This window comes from Phyllostomus hastatus, unplaced genomic scaffold (genome assembly GCF_019186645.2).
Source record: "Phyllostomus hastatus isolate PE091 unplaced genomic scaffold, TTU_PhHast_1.1 phas_contig_38, whole genome shotgun sequence".
NCBI classification, from domain to species: Eukaryota; Metazoa; Chordata; class Mammalia; order Chiroptera; family Phyllostomidae; genus Phyllostomus; species Phyllostomus hastatus.
The window spans coordinates 26,325,029-26,347,369 of NW_025333869.1; the positions used below are offsets into that span (position 1 = coordinate 26,325,029).

Sequence of the window (22,341 nt, forward strand, 5' to 3'; positions counted from 1 at the left end):
GGGGGCAGGGGTGCTCTGGTTGCGCCTGTTACATATGAGGGGCAGAGCCTTAGGTGTTCACCAGGGCGGGGCAACCCAGTCTCTGGGTTGTGACACTGTATATGGGGCAGGGTCAGAGAGGGAACAATGGCGCTTGCTCCGCTCTCTGTCAGATTTCAGTCCCTTCTGCCACTTCCCCCAAGCAAATTGGGCCCTTCTGGTGCCGGTTCCTGGGTGGGTGGGCTTGTGTGTGTTCTAGGACCCTGTGGGTCTCTCCAACGAAGTCTCCTGTGAGGCTGGGAGACTCTTCCGGCACCTCAACCCCCAGAAGTGTTTTGAATCAGTGCTTTTAGGCTTTATTTCTCGGCACTGGGGCCCTGGTTGCGCGGTCTGTCTCACTACCCGTTTTCGCCTGGTTTATCTGCGTGTGAATGTGTGACTTCGGACCTGCTTTGTGTGCCTTACTGGGTCTGCTCGCTGCCTCCCCGCACCCGGGGTCTGCCACCGGGGTCTGCTAGCCACCGCCTGCATGCCTGGGGTGTGCCAAGTGCCACCTGTGCCCTGCATGCCCAGGTCTGCCAGCCACCGCTTTTTTCCTGCCACGACCCTTCTCCGCTGGCCGCCAACTCCATCTCTTTTACTGGCCTGGATGAATGGTTGTCAGACTTCTGTACAGTTCAGTTCTCTGTCTGTTCTGGTTGTTTTTTTGTTTCTAAATTTTTGTTGCCCTTAATTTTGGTTATGCAAGGAGCACAGTGTATCCACCTACGCCTCCATCTTGGCCGGAAGAAAATGAGTGTTTCTTGAATAAACGTTTTTGGAGGCAGGAATGCCTTCTTTAGCTTGCACTTTTTTTTTAAATTTTTTTTTAAAGATTTTATTTATTTATTTTTGGAGAGGGAAGGGAGAGAGAAAGAGAGAGAAACATCAATGTGCGGTTTCTGGGGGCCATGGCCTGCAACCCAGGCATGTGCCCTGACTGGGAATCAAACCTGCGATGCCTGGTTCGCAGCCCGTGCTCAATCCACTGAGCTATGCCAGCCAGGGCTACTTGCACTTTTTTTTTTAATCTTTAATCAAGGGTTTGTTTTAATTGATTTTAGAGAGGGAGGAAGGGGCAGGGAGAGAGAGAAAAAGGGAGAGAGAGGGGGAGAGAAACACTGATGTGAGAGAAATATTGACTGGCTGTCTCCCATACACATCCCAACCAGGGATCAAACCCGAAACCTTTTGGTGTATGGAACGATATTCCAGCTGACTGAGCCACCCGGCCGGGGCTGGCTTACACTTTTTAATTAAACATGCTGGGTGAGGGAGCACTCTTGGCCTTCTGACAACTGGGGCATCAGAACATAGGGAGTTGACATTCAGTTATAAAGCTCAGAAGAGTGAGTCTCCCGTGGTTCTGTAAGGCTCTGATGACCTCAGGGCCATCATCCTCTCCATTTAACTTTGGTTATAAAGTCCTTGCCCACCCTCGTGGAGGCAGCAATGTCTTCGGAGTCAGACACATCCAGTGTCAGATTTCAGCTGTCCTGCTTACCACCTGTGCTGTGTTCGGCCAATCGCCTAAACTTTCTGAGCCTCCAGTTTTTTCACCTCTAAAAAAAGATGATAAAACTCATCTCTGAGTTGCTATAAGAATTAAAGGAGATGATATGTGTATAGCACTCGACATGTAGTAGGTGCTCGATAAACATTTACTCCTTCCTTTCCTACAGTGTATGAAGAAAGAGAAAGGATTTAAATCATTTTACAGTCAAGAAAACCCAAACCATTCAAAGAGTAAGGTGACCTGCCCGGGGTGACCGGGAACTGCAGACTGAGCAGGGATTTGAGTAGGGGCAGGTCTTTGCGTATCAGCTGAACTTGTAACCACTATTCAGTAGTTGCAGGCCCATGTATTGAGTGTTCTGGGCAGAGAAGATCGCTGTCTTCCTGTTTCTTTCCTGGGCCTAAGAAGAGTAGGTATGAGCATAAGCCTCGAGATGCCATTTATTCTAGCAGCACACAAGGAAAAGAGATCTGCAGAGCCTTTGAGCCATGGCTACAAGACAGACATGGAGAGAAATCCTGTTGAACGGCAGAGAAAAAGACCTGGCAGGACACGCTGAACATTTATTAAAAATATATCAGCCAGATGAAAAGCTTTCCAGCTCCCCAGCTATGGGGATACAGGGAGAAGTTCCCCCACCCCACCCTCGATCCTAAGCCTGTCTCCCTAATAGGATGGCTTACACTAGTCTTTCACCTCGAGAATGTTCAAATTGGGCCTCAAGTGTCTTTGGCCTCCGCCAGTGATTCCGTTGCCCCTGGGTTTCACCCAGCTTCACCCCCATCTTGGTGTCTGGATGGCCCACTCCCCACCCCACTTCCCAGAGGAAATTGGGCCGTCATTCTACTCCCCCTCCCTTATCGGTGAATCTCAAGGAACACGGGGAACATCTGACCACTGGGCACAGATCTGCTTGGTGTGTGTGGCCTTTGGCAGGTTACTGGGCCTTCGGCAGGTTACTTGAGCCTCAGTCCTCTCACCCGAGAATTGGGATAGGACTTCTTGGGAGGATTATATGAGATTTCATGAACAACTAATGCACTGCCTGATGCAGCATCACTCAGTAAACATTCACGCCAGTCTCTCCTGCCTCCTTTGTTACCGGCCCCTTTGTCATATGCTTTGTGACCAGCATCAGATGTCATCCTAATCCTGGCTTCCCTACCACCTGGCTGTGTGATTTTTTAAGAAATATTTCTTTTTTTTTTTTTTCCCTAAATGGCAGCTGCCATTCTTCTCACTGTTCTTTTTTTTTTTTAAGATTTTATTTATTTATTTTTAGAGAGGGAAGGGAGGGAGATAGAGAGAGAGAGAGAGAGAGAGAGAGAGAGAGAGAAACATCAATGTGCGGTTGCTGGGGGTTATGGCCTGCAACCCAGGCATGTACCCTGGCTGGGAATCGAACCTGGGACACTTTGGTTCCCAGCCCGCGCTCAATCCACTGAGCTATGCCAGCCAGGGCTAAGAAATATTTCTTTAATGCTCACCTGAGGCTATGTTTATTGATTTTAGAGGGGAAGGGAGGGAGATGGAGAGAAAGAGAGAGAAACATTGATCGGTTGCCTTCCATACATACCCTGACCAGGGATCGAACCCCCAACCTAGGTATATGCCCTGACCCGGAATCACACACACAGCCTTTTGCGGTATGGGACAATGCTCCAATGAGCTGTCGCACCTGGCCAGAGCCTGGCTGTGTGATTTTTGAGCAGGTGGTTTAACCTCTCTGAGCCACAGTTTTTGCTTCTGTCAAATGGAGCAGAGTAAGACAAATCTGAGGATTAATGAGGCAATTAGCCTCAGCTTCTGGAATATGCAGGACTCACAGTAGGCCCTAAATAAAAAGAAGAAGGTAACTATTGTTACTACTTTATGGGAGGCAGAACAGCACTGGAGTTCAGCAAGATGAGGCAGTATGTCCTCTCCTCTTTAGCGATGTGTCTCTTTGGCTGAGATTGCACCAGAGGATGTTGGAGAGCAGCTTAGAGCACATGCCCAGCTGTGAGTGCTGGGCTGGAAGTGCTGCCAGGGCCTGATCACAAAAGGCCTTGAATACCTGGGAAGGAAGCCGTGGGAAGCCGCTGAAGGTCTGCACTCAGAGCTGTGCTCGTGAGGTTAAATGGGCCCAACCGTGCACTGTTCATTGGAAAGGGGACTGGAGGCAGGAGGCCAGGGAGGAGGCCGGCCAAGTGGTCCAGGTGAGAGGGACTGAGGGCCCAAGCACAGGAAGTGCAGAAGGCCCTTCCCTTGGGAAGGAGGACTCTGCAAGCGGGGAGGACAGGTGTGGGGCCTGGCAGATGGAAGAGTCAGAAGAGCAGGTGATGGTTGGAGTGGAGCTGGCAGGGATGAGATAAGAGCTGACATTGTGGGTCTACGGAGTGTACCATATCTGGAGGGTCCATATGGTCAGGTCCAGTCAGCCTTTACCAGAAGGCCCTGGGGCTTAGAAAGGAGGCCCCTGGGTGGGGCAGGGCAGCTTTCTGATTTTGCATGAGGAGTAACCTTGGCTGCAGGAGAGAACATCAGGGTGGATGGACTGCTTCTCCCCCTCTGAGGTCTATGCTGCTTCCTCCCATGGCCTTGCCATGACTTAGGGGATGGGAAAAAGTGCGGCTGGGCCGCATGTGACCTTTGGAGGAAGTGGGCCTGGGTTTCAACTCCTGCTCTGCCACTTACCAGGCTGCAGAATGTGGCTTTAAATACTGAACCTCAGTCATTGTATCTGCGAAGTGGGGGCTGACCTTGTGGCGTGATCATGGAACTTAAAGAAGACTGTGCAGAGAAAGCAGTTAGCATGGTACCCGCCCTAAGAGGTGCTTGGTAGCAACGTTCACTGTTTCCGGGAGGGGCTGGGCGTGGAAGGCCCTGGATTGGCCAGAGCAGGCACAGCTGGGCGGGCAGGGCCAGGCAGGGTGTTTTGAGTCTTAGGCATAGGACCCCCATGATTGGGCTCCTAGGGTTAGCAAATAAAATACAGGATGCTCAGTTCAGTTTGAATTTCAGATAAAGAATGAATAATTTTTTATTATAAGTATGTCCTGTGCAATGTTGGGGTGTACTTGTACTAAAATTCATTTATTGTTTCTCTGAAAGTCAAAATTAACTGGGCAGCCTGCATTTTATCTGGAAAGCCTACACCATCAGCACAAAGGACGGGGAGTGAAGAGGTAGGAGGCAGGGAGGGTGGCAGCTGCCACTGAGGCAAAGACTTGGCGCCCTGCTCGGGACCCTGGCTGCGCCTGAAGTGTGGGCTGGTCTGAGCCAAGGCACAGAGGGTGACCTCCTCCCTCAGCTAGACAGACAGACAGACACACAGACACACACACACACACACATACACACCCTGCAGCATGCTCACAGGGCAGACAGTGACCACGCCACGGGACTGCCCCTCCACCACAGACTTTTAGGACGGCAGCACAGAACACTCAACCCCAAGTGCAGGGCGCTTGTGAACCTGGGACCCTGTGTGACTGTGCTGGTCCCGGGCCCATGAAGCCAGCCCTGGGGGGAAGAGCAGAGGTCATTCTTTGGACCACTTGGCATTTCTGACCCCAGTTTCCTTTTGGGGGGACAAGGTGGGGGCTCTGTAAGGTCACCTGGGGACAAAGCCTGGGAAACCAGCAGAACCCCGAACCCCTGTGGGTGCTCTCTCACAGCGTCTCTGCATCTCTGTGTCCCCCGTTCTTCTGGGTCAGCTGGCTCCCTCTGCTTTCTTAGGTTCCTCCTTAATATTTATTGAGCACCTACTGTGTGCCAGACATTGTGCAAAGCACTTCACATACATGTCATCCTCACTACAGCCCTCTGCTGTAATAATAACAGTAGCACGTATGATGCTCACCCTGTGCTGGGCACTCGGCCAAGTGCTTTACCTGAATTAACAGATGTAAGCCCCCAACAACCCTGTGATACAGGTGCTGTTAGTAGCCCCTTCCTGCAGGTGGGGAAACTGACACCTTATGGGGTTAGATAACTGACCAAGTGAACAAGTCATAGGTGGCACAGTTGGGTTTGAACTCAGGCTGCACATTTAAGTCCTGCATTACACTACCTGGCTTACCTCCTGCCGTGACTCTTGCTGTGACTCTTGGCTTCTGCCCCTCATTCCGTTTCCTTGCCCCAGGCCCTGGTGGGTGGTCCAGCTTCTCTGTAGAACACGGCATTCCAGCTGCAGCCTCCACCACCCAAGCCTTGCCATAGCCAGGTTCCCTGCACAGGCTGCCAGTGAGCTTTGGAGTAGCTGCTCTAGGAGCAGGAACCCATACTCAACTGGGCAGATGTGGCTGGCCCTAGAGCAGGGTCACATGATGCAGAAAGACCATGGCTGTGGCTCCTTGAGCTGGAGGGTAATGGGAAATGATGTCCCTCAGATGGGCTGCGGGTGTGGGGAGGCTGGAGGCTGCTTCTCTGACCCGTCCCATCAAGGCCTGGAGTTAAGGCCTTGTCTGAGGGAGGAACCAGCATGTCCTGACCCACAGTCTAGACAGGCTTCTGTGGGAGAGCCTTCCATCCCAAAGCCAAAAGCCCAGCCAGGGGCAAGAGTTACCCTCCTGTTGCATCAATAAACATGGAATCAGACACCAGGTGAGGAGGTCTTCCTTTCAGCCTGGAGCTCTCTTGCTGCCATCCTGCCTGGGCAGCTGGTAGTGGTCTCTGGGTTTCTCCTCCTCACCTTCCTTCTCTCCCTCCCTCCACCTGGCAGAGCTCCGCCTGGAAGGGAACTTCCTGCACCGCCTCCCCAATGAGGTCAGCACCTTGCAGCACCTTAAGGCCATCGACCTGTCTCGGAACCAGTTCCATGACTTCCCTGAGCAGCTCACCACCCTGCCTGAGCTGGAGACCATCAATCTGGAGGAGAACGAGATCGTGGGTGAGTGGACGCAGCCCCTTTGGCCCCTGCACCTCTCTCTGTTGGCACCTCCTTCCTCTGAGCTCGCTTTCCTCAGTGAAGCCCACCAGGCCTCACGGGGCACCAGGCACAGGCTCTGGAGTCACACTTCCGCAGGCATGAGGGCCGGGCTGGGCTTTCTGGTCTGAGACAGCTGAGCACAGAGCACGGAACCTTCGAAGGTAACCCTTATGAGGCCCTGACACCTGCCAGGGACTGGGTTGGACACTCGCTTTAACCTGGCAGGTAGAAGGCTTTGGCTTTCTCCACAGTGAGGCCTGAACTAGCTGGGTCACCCTTGGGCCATAAGCTATGCCTCTTGCATCAGTCTGCCTGCCAGGGATGCTTCTAAGACCCTTCAGCTTGGACCCTCTATACATTTTCTCCCACATGAGTCCCTGGCTCTGCCTTCCTGGTTTTCTCAGTGAGCTCCTCAGCATTAGTAAGCAAGGGCTGCTAGGCCAACACGTTTGGAACACCTGCTCTGTGCCTTCCAGTGCAAATGTGCTCCCCCCAGGGAGTCAGAGGGCCTCCCGCTCTAGTCTGAGATGTGTCTCCTGCAAACAGCAGACTCAAGCAAAGTGGGTTTTGCTGAGGCCGAGAAGCTGCTCCTTTCTGCCTTCAAAGCACTATGTACCTCTTGATCTTACGGGACCTGAGCAGCGTCTCCAGCTGCTGTCTAATCTCCCCGGGGAGAACTCAGCACTCACCAGGGCCCCTCTGAGCTGCCTTCCCCCACTCAGCGGCCTTGGTGCTCAGGAAGCCCATCTCCAGCCGTTTCACCCTCTCTCACTTTGCCCCTAATGCTGGTGGTTTTAATAATAACTGTCTTCCATTATGCTGTTATTTCCATAAGCCTTTTCATGGCCATTGTGCCACATGAGTAAAAGCAAAAGCTCTCTAGCGGTTTGGAGCTGCCCGATGGGGAGTGGCCTGCCTCGTGTGGTGGCGAGCATCCCTCCTGTCAGGGACTCTGGCCCTGGCCCAGCAGGAGTGGGGATCAGCTAACCTCTGAGGTTCTAGGTTCATTCTTAACAGATGAGCAAACTGAGGTACAGAGAGGTCATGAGAGTGCATCAGGTTGCACAGCAAGACCACAGAATTGCCAGGATGAGAATACTTGAATTTAAAACTCAGCCCTGTGTCTGGAATGGGGTTTCCTTGACGGGCCCTCTGGGAAGGCTTTGGGGATGGGCTCTGATTCAGTCTTACCCTCCAAAGACCAGGATCCCCGAGTGACTTGCCCCTTGGTTGAACCCCCAGTCACTTGGGCCTGTGTGCCATACTGAAGTGGAAGGAGCATGCTCAGAAGTGCCTTTTCACTGCGAGGCTCTCCCTTCTGTGCAAGGCCCACCCAGGGTCTTGCCCTGAGCCTTTCCTTCTCAGCCAGGCCCTCCTTCCTGGGCTCTCCCTCCCCTGCCTCTTATTCCTCGAGGCCTTTCTGATGCCTCCAGCCCTTTTGACTGCTTATCCAAATGGGGCAGCAACCACACAGGGGCTGCCATAGGCTGGTGCCAAGACCAGAACCAGGCATGGAGCCACAGGCAGGCAGGTTAGGATGAGCACTGGCCACTTGCTTCCTCCTCTCCTAACTGTGGCCTTCGAAGACTCACATCACCTCTCTGAGCCTCAGCTTCTTCTCAGCTCTCAAATGGAGGTTCACCCCCCAACTCCAAACAGTGGCTTTTCCCCAAGCAGCAGAACAGGGGGAGTGGGCATCTAGGCTGGCTGCAGAACAAGAAGTAACTTTGCCCAGAGCAGGTGGTACAGGGTGCCATGCTTCCCTAACCCTTCCCCTCCACAAGGATGACAACATCCCTCAGCAGCAACAGCCCCAGAGCAAAGATCCACTACTTCGGCTCGTTGTTTTATAGACACAGCTCTGCCTTTCTGCAGTGACAGTAAGAATCCTACACGTGGAAGCATCTTAATGTTTGACAAGACCGCTCATGCACGGGCCCCCATCGACAGAGTAATCATCCCCATTTGACAGCTGTAGATGCCGAGGCTGTAAGAGCCTCTGGGCAGGCAGGGGAGGAGGAGACCCTTTCAGGGGCCACAGCCTCACTCCATCAAGAGGAGAGATCCCCAGGATGTGGCGTCTCCACTGTCCTCCCTAGTCAGGGGCACAAATGCCCAGGACCTAGGATCGCCCTTCCCGGACGTTCATGTCTCTGTTCCAGCTTTGCCCTGTTTCACAGACAGAACGGTCAGCATCACTGGGGCAGCGGGAGCATGGCTTTATTTCACTTCGCCGGCTCCCCACCAACCTGGACGGGAGGTGCTGTGTGCTCTGGTGCTCTCAGAGCTCACCCGTGGTTGTGGGGATGAGGCGACCACTGAGCGCCAGGATGCTGTTGGCACTCTGTTGGTTCCACAAAAACAGCAAGAAGAAAAGTTCCTTGTTTAAAATAAAACAAGCTGCTTCCTCGCTCTGTTAGCCAGTCAGTCTCCAAGGCTGCCTGCCCCTGTCTCTGTCCAGAGTGCTGGACAGCAGCCCCCACACTCTGAATCTGAGCTCAGCCTTGTCAGGACCTACTCAGGGACGAAAATGCACGTGGGGCGGGGACACGGATGTTCTTGAGAAATGTTCCTTCATTCTCCAGTAGTTGTTTTTTGATTGAGCAGCTTGCTCTGTGTCGGGCACTGTGCTGGACAGAGGTGGGCAAAGCAGACTCCCCGTTCTCACAGGCTCGTGGCGGGGTCATCACACCAGCTGCTGTCCAGTGACTGTTTACTTCACATCTGGATGTTCTGTAAGCATTTTGCAAGTATGCTCTTGTTTATGAGGCCGGTACTGTCATTCTCCCTAGGTGAGGAAAATGAGGCACCTGGAAGTTAAATAAATTGGCCACGGTCGTGGCACCTGGGTAGAACCTGGGTTCCAATCCAAGCAGTCTTGCTCCAGAGCCCCAGCTGTTTAGGACAGTGCTTTGCATAAGGAGAGAAGATTTTTGTGCATAGCCCTAGGGAGACAGAAAGCCACAGGAGCCCTGGCTGGTGTGGCTCAGTGGATTGAGTGCTGACCTCCAAACCAAAAGGTTGTGGGTTTGATTCCCAGTCAAGGCACATGCCTGGGTTGCCGGCCACGTCCTCAGTTGGGGGCATGAGAGAAGCAGCTGATTGATGTTTCTCTTTCATATCAATGTTTCTCTTTCATATCGATGTTTCTCTCCCTCTCTTTCTCCCTCCCTCCTCCTCTCTCTAAAATAAATAAAGTCTTTTAAAAAAAGAAAGAAAGCCATAGGAGAGTTATAGCTGAAGCACATAACTCAGGTTGGAAGGACACTTTCTTAGGGTAGAAGGAACACATACGGTAATGAGGCAGGATCTCCTAGGCCACATAGCCTGGTCAATCAGCCTCGCTTCTGACAGCTCTGCCTCATGCGTTGGAGCAGGTGGGTAGCATCCCAGGATGGAAGTGCTGGAAGATCGGGGGTACTCAACACCAGCTGTACAATCAGATCATCTAGGGAGCTTCACCGAAACGCTGTGCCCAGACCATACACCAGGCCAATTAAATCAGAATCTCTCATGATGGGTTTTGGGGCTTGACAATTTCAAAAAACTCTCTGGAAGATTCCAATGTGCAGATAAGATAGAACCACTGAGTTAGACCAGAACCTTCCATCAACAACCACATTTCATCCCTGAAGAAGCCGTAACCTCCCTTTTCCTCCTGCTCCCAATGGCTGTCTGGGGAGTGTGTGTGTGTGTGTGTGTGTGTGTGTGTGTGTGTGTGTGTCTACATCAGGATGAAGGAGCAACAGCCCAGCCATGACAGCTGACAGTGGCTGGGAGGGTGACAGAGGTGAGCTCTGTGGGCTTGCCTTCCTCCCTTGGGGCTCCTCTTTCCACTGACCCCACTGTCCCCTGCACTTTTGGGCCCAGTGCTCTGTCGCCCCAGGGCCCACCCACCCCCTCTCTTGGTTCTCCTCTAGCACAGCCTGCTCACCTAGCATTTTCAGAAGGAACTTCATCAGTAAGTCAAAGGCAGAGGAAACAGAGATAGTAGTGAGCTGGCTCCCAAAGTACGAGCTCATGCTGAAGGATTCCGGTGTAAGTGGTGGGGAGCTGGCCTGTGCTCCAGCACCCTTCGCTCGGGGGCCTGCCACCCTGCCTGGGTGGGCAGCGCAGCCCAGCTCCCCAGTGGTGTGCTGGGAGTGCTCACTCATGCTCAGTGACCTCACCTTAAACTCATTTTTTTCCCCCTGAATCTGGTTCTCTGGCAGGGCCCTACCTAACTCATTCCCACCCAGTGGTTATCTTCTGAGCTTTTCTTCTAACTTTTCCAGTTGCAAGGGAGGTTTATTTCTCAGACAATGATCTTAACCCTGGGCAGAAAGAGTGGTAAAGTTGGTGTCAGCAACCGTAACTCCCCAGCGTGGAGGAGGATTTGCAAAGGAGCCGTTTGCACGCCCATCCGCACCCGCACCCCGCGGGAAGCCTTTAGGGCAGCGAGCAGTTTCTTCTCCCCCTGCAGGCCCCGTCATCCCTCACTTCCAGACCCTGGACACGCGCATGCAGACCAGGCAGTTCTAGTCCTGCACACGAGTGGTAGCTACAGGCCCACGGCCACGACCAGGGAGGGAACGGCAAACCCTTAGTGAGAGGCCACGGCAGAGTTGTCCTTCTTTTCTGAGGCTCTCCTAGAGCATCCAGCGGAAGCCAGAGCAGCGCAGGGGTGGGGGCGCTGTGGCCACCTTCCAGTGGCCCAGGTGCAGAGGAACACGGATGCAGGGCAGGGGCTTCAATGGGATGAGGAGGAGAGATGGGCACAGGGGAGCAAAGATGGAAAACCTGACTGGGAAAGTAATGACAGGCATGGGCCAGGCAGTTTGAGTTACATATTTGGCTGTCTCCAGAGCAGCCAATAAGAAGACCATGTTATTTCTGAGGAAAGTTGTTACAGTTCGGCTTTGATTGTACATCCAATCTGGGCCAGGGAGAGTGCAGGGGGCAAGGCTGTGGTGGCGGCCCCACTGGGTGCCCATCAGCCCACTTTTGCTGGCCAGCCAGGGGCGAGGAGGGAATCCAGCAGCGGCTTTTCTCCTTTGTGTTCTTTCCCTGAAGTGTGTACTTATGAAAAAAAAAGTCTGTAGGTTCATCAGTGGATTCTTAAAATGCTCTGTGCTCCCCATCCACTCCCTGCACCTCCATAACTCCATCCTCCTTCGGGAGCACCTTCTGGTCCCCGCTGCTGTCTCCTGTGGCTGCGCAAGGTGGGAGGACGGTTTGAAAGATGGAGGGTGAGGTTCAGAGAGGTCAGGAGCCTGCCTGCAGTTTCATGGCTTGAAATGGCAGATCTGAGGTCAGGACCTGGGTCTCTGTCACTGACCGCTCTCCCAGTGGCCTCCCCCAGCAGGGGACTTCGAACGCCTTGGTCCACACAGCCTCCCCTGCCTCGGCCTGCAGGGTTGTCAAGGACGGGCCATGTGCTCTGTGCTTCCTGAGGGCAGGGGCCATTTCTGTTTTCTTCCTGCGCCACCCCCAGCTGGGGGCCCAGTCCAGGGCTCTGTGGGGTGGGGGAGGCTCAGTTGCTGCCCCCACCTGGCCCCTGCCAAGCCTTCTGAAGCGTCAGAGCCAGCCGTCAGTGTGGCGTATGCCTGTGAGCGTGGCCGGAGCACCCTTTTGTTACAGGCACGATTCCCTGTCCTGCCAGGGCACCATGGTTTGCCTGTTTGTCTCTTGTGGCATTTTGAGTGGCGGCATGAAGCTGAGCTCAGCTTGGCCTCCTTGAACTTGATTGGCTTGGTCTCCAGGTGCCAAGCGCTACATCAAGGTTAAGGTGTGGGGGCCAGCCTGGATTCTCAAGCACAAATGTGTCTGCAGCCTCCCCAGGGAGGCTAAGGTGACCTCCCAGGTGCTTCCCCCAGACTTGGGGCCCTAGGGCTGGGACATTGCCACTGCGTCCTTACCTAGCACCCCAGGTGCCACAGTAAGGAGGTGTTCTGAAGGTGCAGGCTTCACACTCGGGGCTGGGATCCCTGGGGGTGGAGGCCCAGAAGCTGGAAGGTCCTGAAAAATCAGGCACATGGCCAGAAGGAGATTGTCCAGGTCAGAAGGCACACCTGCCACATGTGGACTGCCCAGCGCACTCCAGCCTGCTCAGGGTGAGGGGCACCAGGGTTCATTTCTGAGTTGCCGGGGAAGCAGGAGAACTTTGGCCCTGGGCCTCCAGGCTGGGGAACCTTAAAGCCCAGTTCCACAAGGGACCTTCAGTGTCGTGGGGCCCAGCCCACGGCTGCTCTCGATCTGGTCAGCTCTGTGCCAGGAAGCTCCCTCGGGGCCCCTCGCCTCTTTCTCGGGCCCGACCCTGACCCCTCCTGTCGGACTGAGAGCACTGTGAGTATGAAGAACAGAGCTCTGAAGGAATTGTTTGTTTGCTTGTTTGTTCGTTTTAATAATTTTGCCTCTAGCTGGCCCCACAGGCGTAAACAAGCCTGCCAGCCAACAGTGCTGATGATTAGGGAAGGGAGGGTAAGCTGACCTTAGGGAAGCAATTTTCTCTAAGTCCTGCACACCCTGATCTTGCTGTGGTGGGTCACTTTAAGCTCCCACAGACACAGGTGGGAGTCTGGGGTGGCCGTGTGCAGTGGGAGGAGTGCTAGATCCATCTGCACAGGGGAGACAAGGCTCACCCAGGGTGTGGGGTCACCAGCTGCAGTATTGTGAGATGACAGGGACAAGTGGTAGACTGTGCCCACCTGGGCCAGAATGTGTGGTGTTTAATCCAGGTTGGGGTCCTTCTCCCCTGCCATGGGCCAGAGCAGCTTTAGTCCCCACCTGGGACACTAAGCCTAGTGACCTAAGTCCACCACCACCACCACCAGACACTGGAGGACCGTCGGGAGGTCAAAGGACTATTACTCTGGCTTCATAAAAGAATTCTAGAACCTCACACTCTGCATCCAACAGTCAGGCTGGGAGAGATGAGGCGGTCCTAGAATGCCTTGTGGACTCAAAGCATCTAGTTATTTGCAATAGAGAAAGTGGGAATCAACCTGAACGTCCAGCAACAGAAACGGGAGCCCAAGTGTGGTCCCTCCATGCCATGGACTAGCTGCAGCCGTAATACAGTCCCCGACCAGAAACCCGAGAAGATGTTTACAACATGCCATTGAGAAAATCATGTTAGGGCATAGTATCCAGGAGGCTGATTTTGAAATAAAGATGTGTGTGTATGTGCTCGCCTATTAAAGGAATTAATATGAAATGTCAATTTAAAAAATAATTAATTGGAAAGGCCATATACTAATACATTAACCGTGGTTAAGTTCTAGATGTTGGCCATAGATGATTTGATTTTATTTTTGCTCATTCATATTTTGTTATCTTCTAAATTGGATTTGCAGTGTTAAAGGGCCAGTGCCCTATCATGACCTTGATCCACAGAGGCCTGGTTCCAACTGGCAAGTGCTCATAGAATGGGTCAGACCATTCCGAACGGGGAGGCCTCCACAGAATGGGGAGGCTCTCACTCTTGAATGACTGGGGTCATGGAGTTGTTTAATAAAACTGCTGATGATGGGTCTACTCTGTGCTCAGCCCAGGGTGGTCCTGAGCCTGACAGACCTTGTGATCTAATTCAGGAGGTAAGACCATTCATTCATTCATTCATTCATCCAACTAATGGTTACTGAGCATCTGTGGGCACCATGCTAGGCACTGCATTTATACAGGCAAACATTTTCCCAGGCTGCAGAGCATGATCCGTGATACTGGTATAAGGTGTGATGAGAGTGTGGATGGGGACCGAGAGGACTGACGGAGGAAGGGGCCTTTGAGCCGGGACTCGAGGATCAGCAGGCCACTGGTGAACTGGATGAGGGAGTGGCCCCTGGGCAAGGGGAGAGCTGAGGCTCCTCCTCCTGTCTGGGAGTGCCCAAGTCCAGATACCTGGCTTCCGTCCCCACCGGGCCATGTGGCCCTGGGGAGCTTATTTAACCTCCCCAAGCCTCAGTTTCCCCATCTACAAAGTGAAAATCATTTCATAGCCTCTTCGTCACCCTCCAGCCATCTTCCCCCCTTGTCAGGATGCTGCGAATGTAAACAACCCTCTTTAAGCTCTACCCAAAACTCCAGGTTGGCTTCTTGGGCTTGTCACTTGCCCGCTGGCTGCTCCAGGTCATTGACTCTGCCCGAGTTGACAGTCAGTGACTCCACTACTCCCCACTCTAAGCAGCTCAGACAAGGTTAGCAGTTAAATCAGGGGAAAGGGACACACCAGTCCCGCTCTGTGCCCGTGAAGCCGTCACTGTCCTTTGCAGGGCAGTGTGGAGAGCACCTCGGACCCTGCAGAGGCCAGCTCGGTGGCAGGTGTGGAAATGACAAACAGAAGTCAAGCAGCACTGCTGTCTCTAGGCTGAGTTGCAAGGGCTTGCTGCAAGGCCAAGCTGCGCTGGCTCGGTGTCACACCAGCAAACCTCTGGCAGGGGCAGGACAGGGAAACCCTCTTCTTGCCTCATGAGCACTGGCCGCTCTGCAGGCCTCTGGCTGGTGGCTGAGGGGTGGAGGGGTCACAGAGTTCAGAGAGAGACAAGTTCTCAGCAACCCTCTAGTTCAACCCTTCCGGAGGAACTAGGTCACCTGTGGCAAGTGGGGAGATGGGGTGACAGCAGCTCTGAGGCTCAGCCCCCGACTTTGAAGTGCATCTGCATCAACAGTTAAGGTTACGATGCCCTCAGCTCTCAGCTCGGGGTCCAGCCCTTAATGTGTTGCTCAGTGAAAGCTGCCTGTTGTGATTACCTCCTGGGGGCTGAGGGGCCGGTGAAGAGACCCTGGATGTGGCCTTGGCCTTGTGCCTGTGTCATGGGTGAAGTACATAGGCTTTGGAATCAGAAACTGCCCTGCCTCCACTACTTCCTGCCATGGTGACCTTAGGCACTGTCAGAGAAAACCTCAGCTGAACAGTAGTTAAAGCAGTGAAAACAAATTTTATTCAGGGCGATTGCAATAACAGAAAAAAGACCTCAGTGTAGAGCCAGGCTCTACCACAAATACAACAGGGGCGCTTGGGAATTTATAGCCAAAGAGCAAGGGGGGTGGGTTGGGGGGTGGTCAGTGGATAGAATATCACTAAGAGGAAAATCATCAAGGGTAATGGGAGATTCTGGCTGAGTGACCTCACAGGATTCTTGCTGAAGGCAGGTCAGGTGACTGGAAATCACCTGGGGACCATGAAGGACAGGAACCTGATTAAATATCAAGGACAGTCAGATACTGAGGGCGGAGGGTTCTGACCGGCCCTACTCGCCATCCTGCAGCCAGTCTTCATGCTTGGGACGCAGCTCCCAGCCCAGCCTGGTGACTCCTTCCCAGCTGCCCAGAATGTCTCTTTGTGCCCGACACATGTATGTTCTGGGTACAGTGTTACACCTTAGGCATTCAGAGAGAGACTCCGCCCTCAGGAGCTTAAGAGTGTTCTCAGGGTGTGCAGGGGGCTGGGCCCCTGGTCTGACAAGCAGAACCGGGTGCTCAGGGAGCTCAGAGCCAGGTCCCCCCAGGTGAGAAAGGAGGCCGAACTCCAGGCAGGGCTTTGGCTCCCTGTTCACAGGACCTGGGGACTCTCGAGTGCCTCTCCTTTCTGGTCTGAGCGAGTGTCCTCCGTCTCCTCATCAGCCTGCCCACCCAGTGGCTGGGTTGTCTGGCCAAAGGTGCTGCCTCCAACTGTGCCTCAGTTTCCATGATTTGCACAGGTCCTGGCCCGCAACACATGAAAATGAGTACCTGGAGGGTGCTTCTGGCTGGCTCGCTCAGCTCCCTGCAGAGGTCACATCTGGGGCTTCTGTGAGTGGTGGTGAGGGGCTCGGGAGCTGTCGAGCTTTCAGAGGAGTCTGAGGCTCAGCGCTGCTTCCCTTTGCACATAATCTTATACCCAGATCGCTTCAGAGGTGAGCTCAGGCCGAGACGTTGCCACCTCGTGTGGGGGCTGGCGACTGCATGCTCAGAAGCTAGGGCATGTCCTCAGGGATCGTGGTGGTGCTCTGCTGGTGTGCCTGGTGCAAGCACAGACTGGTACAGGGAGCAGGGCCCCTCTGCTTGTCACATGTGTGCTGCTGGAGCCCTGCACTGGTGTGCTACATACAGTCACCTTGGTGATTTCTCATGGCCTCCCTGCGGGAGGGGCAGAGGGACCCCTGTTTTGCAGGTGAGAAAGCTGATGTTCAGAGACACTGCCTAGGGCGACCCAGTGAACCACTGGAAAAGCCAGCGCTGTTCAGCAGCTTGGCCGCCTCTCCCTGCCTAGGACCGTAGGAAATGAAGGGTGTTCACCTGAAGAAGATAGAGGTGGCGGGTGCTGGGCTATAAGTTTCACAAGTGTTGTCACGGACAGTAAGGGACAGGTCTGTTCTGCATTGTGACCCAGAGCAGGATTGGGAGGCATGGGAGTTTCTGGAACCAGTCTGACACTTTCTCTAGGAAGCCCTTTTCCTCAAAGCAGATCAGCAAGGGCATGCTTGTCATGGGGACCTCAGAGAGCTCAGATGTTCCGTGACACCTGCTGTGTGCCCTTTGCTTCTGTTGGAGGTGGGGTCCCTGGGCTGGGTGGTAGGAGAGAGGGGTTCCTAGTTAGGGGGCCCGGAGAGTGGGGAGCATCCTGGTCAAGGAAGCCAGACACTCCTGGGCCCCAGGGAGCCCTGCCGGAAAACAGTTTTCTCTCTCGCATTACTGAGGGGACCTCTTGGAGGGTCCTTATGGCTAGTCAGTGGGAGGCATGCCAGGCTGCAGGGCTGCATGCGTGGGCGGCGGTGTGAGGGGCACAGGTGCTGCAGCCAGCCAGCCTGTCCGCATTTTCTGGTTGCAGCACTTCCTAGCTGTGTGACCTTGGGCAAGTTACCTAACCTCTCTGCTCTTCATTTTCCTCATTTATAAAATGGAGATAATAGTACTCAACTCACAGGGCTTTTGCAAGGATTAAAAAACTCAAAGAGCTTAAGTCAGCAAGCACTCAATACATGTTAGACAGACAGACGAAAAAGCACTATCAACAACAAAGTCTGACCCAACTCAGAGATCCCGGAGGCCCAGATCCCTGAAAACTCCCATCCTGCTGGGAACACCTTGGGCTGCAGCCCTGGGGCGAAGAGGCCCCTGGGAACTCCCTGGGTGCTGAGTCCCCTGCCAATTCTGTTGAAGCCCTTGGGTTGCTTTCTCCTGCCCCACCCCCACCTGACCCAGCTGGGTGGGATATTGGGGAGCTTACTGTGAAGCAGCAGGCAGCGAACCAGGGCCAGCTCTGCTGCTTAATAGCTGTGTGCCCTTCAGTGTCAGTCTTTTCTGAAACTCAGTTTCTTCATCTGTAAAGTGGGTGGAGGGGCACTTTACAGATGAGCTGTGGTGGGCTGAGGAAGGCTGCTCTACCCCCACGGCTGTGGGGAGGAGTGGATGGCAGCGCTTTATAAACTGGAGTGATACGCACATATAAGGAACTGTCCTGAGCTAGTGACCGCCCCTTCCATTTCCCCAGAAGAGTTAGGGGGGTAAGCACATCCCAGTTACCAAGCCAGGGTGGTGGGGATTCTTTCCTAAGGGCAGAGAGCACAGCCTAGCGTGGGTTCTCCTCACCCTCTTCCAGGCAGAACCCTCCCTAGAGGTCAGGGGCTCAGTGTCCAGTCAGCCTGGAGGTGGGGGTGGGAAGGTCCAGGCAGCCTCCTTTGAAAGCCCTGGGGCAGCCTGGTGACTGGAGCTCCTGGCTGACTCGGTGGTTCCAGAGAGCAGAGAGACAAGTATGCACACGTAGCCTTTGCCGGAGCATTCAGCCCTGCTCCTGGGCATTCATCCAAAGGCTGTATCACCCAGCCCTTAAAGACAGATGGAGGCCACCGGGGTGTCTGTCCATCGCCGGCAGAGCAGAGAGGTAGAGGGGTGGCACACTGCGTGGTGTTTAGGCAGGAGTCAAAAGCGCACAGCTCAGACATACACAGGGCCTTGTGGGTGAACTGGAAAATGTGGATTAGTCATCACACCATTGGCATTGGCCACTGACTCCCTTCCCCACCGAAAGGAACCAGGACTTCCTGGTGGCTGATCCCAGGACTGTGAAGGCTCGAGATGGGCCTTATTGGAAAGTAAGGACGTGTGTCCAGAAACAGCCGGGGCAGGTCCAAAGTCGCCGGAGCCAGATGGAAGACGCTCCTACTGGCCAAACCAGGGACAATTTGAGCACCAAGGTTAAATTAAACACAGTAATGAATTGTAAGAAACATAGGAGTCCATATTGATAATATAGAGATAGAAGGCAGAGAAGGGAAGGCTGTTGCTTGGAGTATTGCTAGAGTTGGAAAGTTATCATTTTGTAACCAACATGAAGGGCAGATCAGGAACCATCAGTGGATGCTAACTCTGGGGCCATGGGTGCTCAGTGAGGACGAGGAGCAGGATGTTTGCATGCTCTTACAGTGTGCTCCCACGTTTTGTTTCTCCATTCATCTGCTGGGCATATGTGGCCATTGTGAGGAGTGCCGCTGTGTGCATCTGTGAGTATCTGAGAACCTGTTTGCAATTCTCTCAGTGCTACCCAGGAGTGGAACTGTTGGGATGAAGAAACTCTATGTTTAACTCTATTTTTAGGACTCTTTCCTGCACGTGGTTGTGATGCCCAGGGCTGGGCGCCAGGAGCTGAGCCCGGGTGTGGCGGGTGATGGAGAGCTGCTTGCACCGAGTGTCAATGTCTTCCTGTTCCATCATCCTTCCTGGCCCCAGGCCCCCTAATCTATCCCTCTCTCCCTCACAGATGTGCCCGTGGAGAAGCTGGCCGCCATGCCTGCCTTGCGCAGCATCAACCTCCGCTTCAACCCGCTGAGCGCCGAGGTGCGCGTTATCGCCCCGCCACTCATCAAGTTTGACATGCTCATGTCTCCAGAGGGCGCCAGGGCCCCTCCACCTTAGGCCTCGCTCCTCATGCCCACCCAGCAAGGGACAGAGGCTACCTGGCCTGGCACCCTGAGGGGAGGGAGTCCCAGGGCCCTTGGGAAGCCAAGCTTGGGGGGCTGGGGATGGGTGGGCTGAACAGTGGTGGGAGGGAGTGCAGCAGTCTGGGATAGATAGCTTAGAGCAATAGGGGGCTGTGGAATGCCCAGAGGGAGGAGGCAAAGTGGGGGCTATAGCCTGGACTCTGGGCGTTCTTAGTCTCTGTGCAAACTGGGACAGACCCCCACCCTCTCTGAGTCTTATAATTTGGGGAAAGGTGGCCGTGGGCCTTTGCCTCCTTTGGGCTCCTTGGAGGGTTTTAGGAATCACAGGTCTCCAAGTTACCTTCAAATCCTCAGTACCTTCTGAGCTCACAGCTGAGCATCGCTGAGCATTTTCTGGGCCCCTGTGGATTGAGGCCTTGCTTCTAGCACTGAGAGCCAGTGACTGCTCTGAGAGGAATAGAAGACAACATGCATCTATTTATTGCTTCCTGAGAACCAGCCAGCGGAGGCCCTTCACAGCACCCCACCCTCCGCCCCGTGGATCCCTGGATTGGCGGGAGCCTGAACCAGGAGTTGTGGGAAAGCTGCCGAGAGAGTGTGGATGCTGCAGCAGGGCTGACGGTGTTTACAAAGGAGCTCGAGGACCATCAGGCCAGGAGACTGGGGAGCAGATCAAGTGGGCTCTGTTCCTCCTCAGGATTAAGAAATTGCTGGGGCGGGAAGTTCTGAGTGCACCTCCCTGGGGGGTGACCATCGATGCCTGCATCACCCCTGGAGCTGCAGGAGAATGGCCCAGAAGCAAAGCCGTGTGCGCCTGTGCCTCCCTCCACACCGTCTCCCTCTGGCAGCGGTCTGGCTTCCTTGTCATTGCTTAGCCTGGAGACGAAGGCACTATGGACCATTGGATTTGTAGCCAGCCAGCTCCCGGGCCACCACCCAGATCCCTGACAACCTAGTCCTTTCTAGGCTCTCAGCCTGGAGTCGAGGGTCTGGTCAGGCAAGATGGTGACCTGCCATCCTTGTTTGCTCAGGACACAGGACTTGCAATGCTAACACAGGGACAGGACCAGCAAACAGGGACAACCCGTGGCTCTACCAGGTGAGGGCATAGAGCTCTTGCTTCCTGTGACAATACCTGTGGTTCGGAGAACCCCTGACCTCCTGACCCTGCGGGTATCTACCTCCCACCATCTCAGCTGTGGAGCAAGCAGATCAGAGCCCACCTGGTCTGGACTTCTGTCTGTGTCACAACTTGGGGCAAAGCAGGCCACCCAGATTCCACCCCCCCAAACCAGTGGCCACTCTTCTACAACTAGGGGTAAGCTGTTCAGATTTCAGACCACCACTCAGCACTAGCCCATTCTCAGAACACTCCCATTTCCTTCCCTTTCCCCAGCCCGAGGCTGCCCCGCCCAGGCCTCCTGTCTGTCGGCCAGAAGCTGACAGATTGGTAGGTTGTGACCAGGTACTTGAGAACCTGGTGTCCTAGTCATTGCCTTGTTCACTCTGCTCATCTCCCAGGCCTGGTCGGTCACTCTCTGGGAAAAGGGTTTTCAGGGTGAGGAAGCCCGGTGAGACCTCTAGGGCTACCAACTTCAGGGGGCGCAAAGAAGGGCTGCAGTCTAGCCCAGCCTGGTCTGGCCCCACCCACTCAACCTGTGTCTTGGAGTGGGGTTCTCCTTTTTGAAGAAGGGGTGCATTTTCCTGATATACAAAAAGGCATTGCGTGGCCGAATCCTTGCAACTCAGTGTAGTCTGTGGGCCAGCAGCCTCTGCCTCCTTGGGAGCTTGTTAGAAGTGCAGGGCCCCAAGTCCATCCCAGATTTCCAAAATCAGAGCCTGCTGTCCAAAAGATCCCCAGGGGATTCCTACAAGCACTTTACTGTTTGAGAAGCCAGGGTCTGGGGTGGCCCTGGGGGTGTCCTGGGAGTGAAGAGTGGGGTTTCTCAGCTTTCCCCCAACACCAAGTCTGCCCATCGTGCTCCATAAAGCAGCATCTCCCTCCACCCCCCCAGGCCTCTTAGATCTTTTCAGTCTGTGTGATACCCCCAGCTAAAGGAGTGACCTGGAGTCACCAGGAAATGAGGGCCAGGTTTGCCTGGCTCTCTGGCCTGCCTCTTTCTGGTTAACCCCAGATACCAAGCTGCTGCTTCCCCAGGTCCTCATCTCAGGCCCTTAGAAGGGGCTGTTTCTGGAAGCTGTTTTCTGCTCTGCTTGGGGGTTTGCCCTGGCCTCTGTGGGGAAGCTTGGGCCAGCAGAGAGGCCCCGGTTGGAGCCTGCAGTGTGAGCCCTTAGCTTCAGTCTGCAATAAAGAATGCACTGGTTTCACCTGCCCAGTCGGTGTGCGACTCACTCTCACCACGCAGGCCTCCTGCAGCCTGGGGGTCAATCCCACCCACCTGAGGAGAGGCGGGGTGCCCCTCTGGGTGAAAGCTAGACTGAGGCCACACGGAGTGGAGTCACAGATGGGCACAGGTGGAACTGACGCATGCGCTGAAGCTCTGCTGCTGCAGACAACAGCAGCCCTGGGGAGGGAGGCCCGTGCACCTGGGAAAGGGTGAAGGAACCTGTTGTCTCCCCGTTTTCCCCTCACCGATGCCAGGAATTACTCCCTTGGCAATTCCTTCCTCAGAGTCCGTGGGTCTCAAAGACAGGTCTCTGGGCCGGCAGCACTGACATCGCCAGGGAGCTGGTAGGACGTGCCAGCTCTCAGTCCCACCCCAGATCCCCAGAATCAGGCACCCTGGGGCCCAGCACTCCTGGACTCAAGGTTCAGGTCAGCTTTTGTTTTCTAAACCTGAAAGGCCAACCTGAGTTTGCCTCGAGTTTTAGGTCAGACACTCCGGTATTCTTACTTAAACACATAAAGCGCAGTGGTTGGTACCAGGCAGTGCCTAAGTGTGATAGAAACACTTATTCAATCCCTGTAACAACCCTAGGGATTAGGGTTGGGACAAACCCCTCTCCCTCTCTGGCCTCTTCTCCTGTGTGTAAAGGGG

At 54.4% G+C, this 22,341-nt stretch overlaps 1 protein-coding gene across 4 annotated transcripts in view; it reads left to right on the forward strand.

The window, feature by feature from the left end:
- The window catches only part of LRRC20 (leucine rich repeat containing 20), a 74,821-nt gene extending 53,146 nt beyond the window's left edge, over nt 1–21,675 (forward strand). For all 4 annotated transcript variants that reach the window (XM_045842256.1, XM_045842253.1, XM_045842254.1 and 1 more), the window contains 2 exons: nt 6,240–6,407; nt 19,162–21,675. In XM_045842256.1, coding sequence (XP_045698212.1) covers nt 6,240–6,407; nt 19,162–19,316 — 323 coding nt within the window. In that variant the 3' untranslated portion in view covers nt 19,317–21,675. The remainder of the gene's footprint in view (nt 1–6,239; nt 6,408–19,161) is intronic.
- Nucleotides 21,676–22,341: the final 666 nt, after the last annotated feature.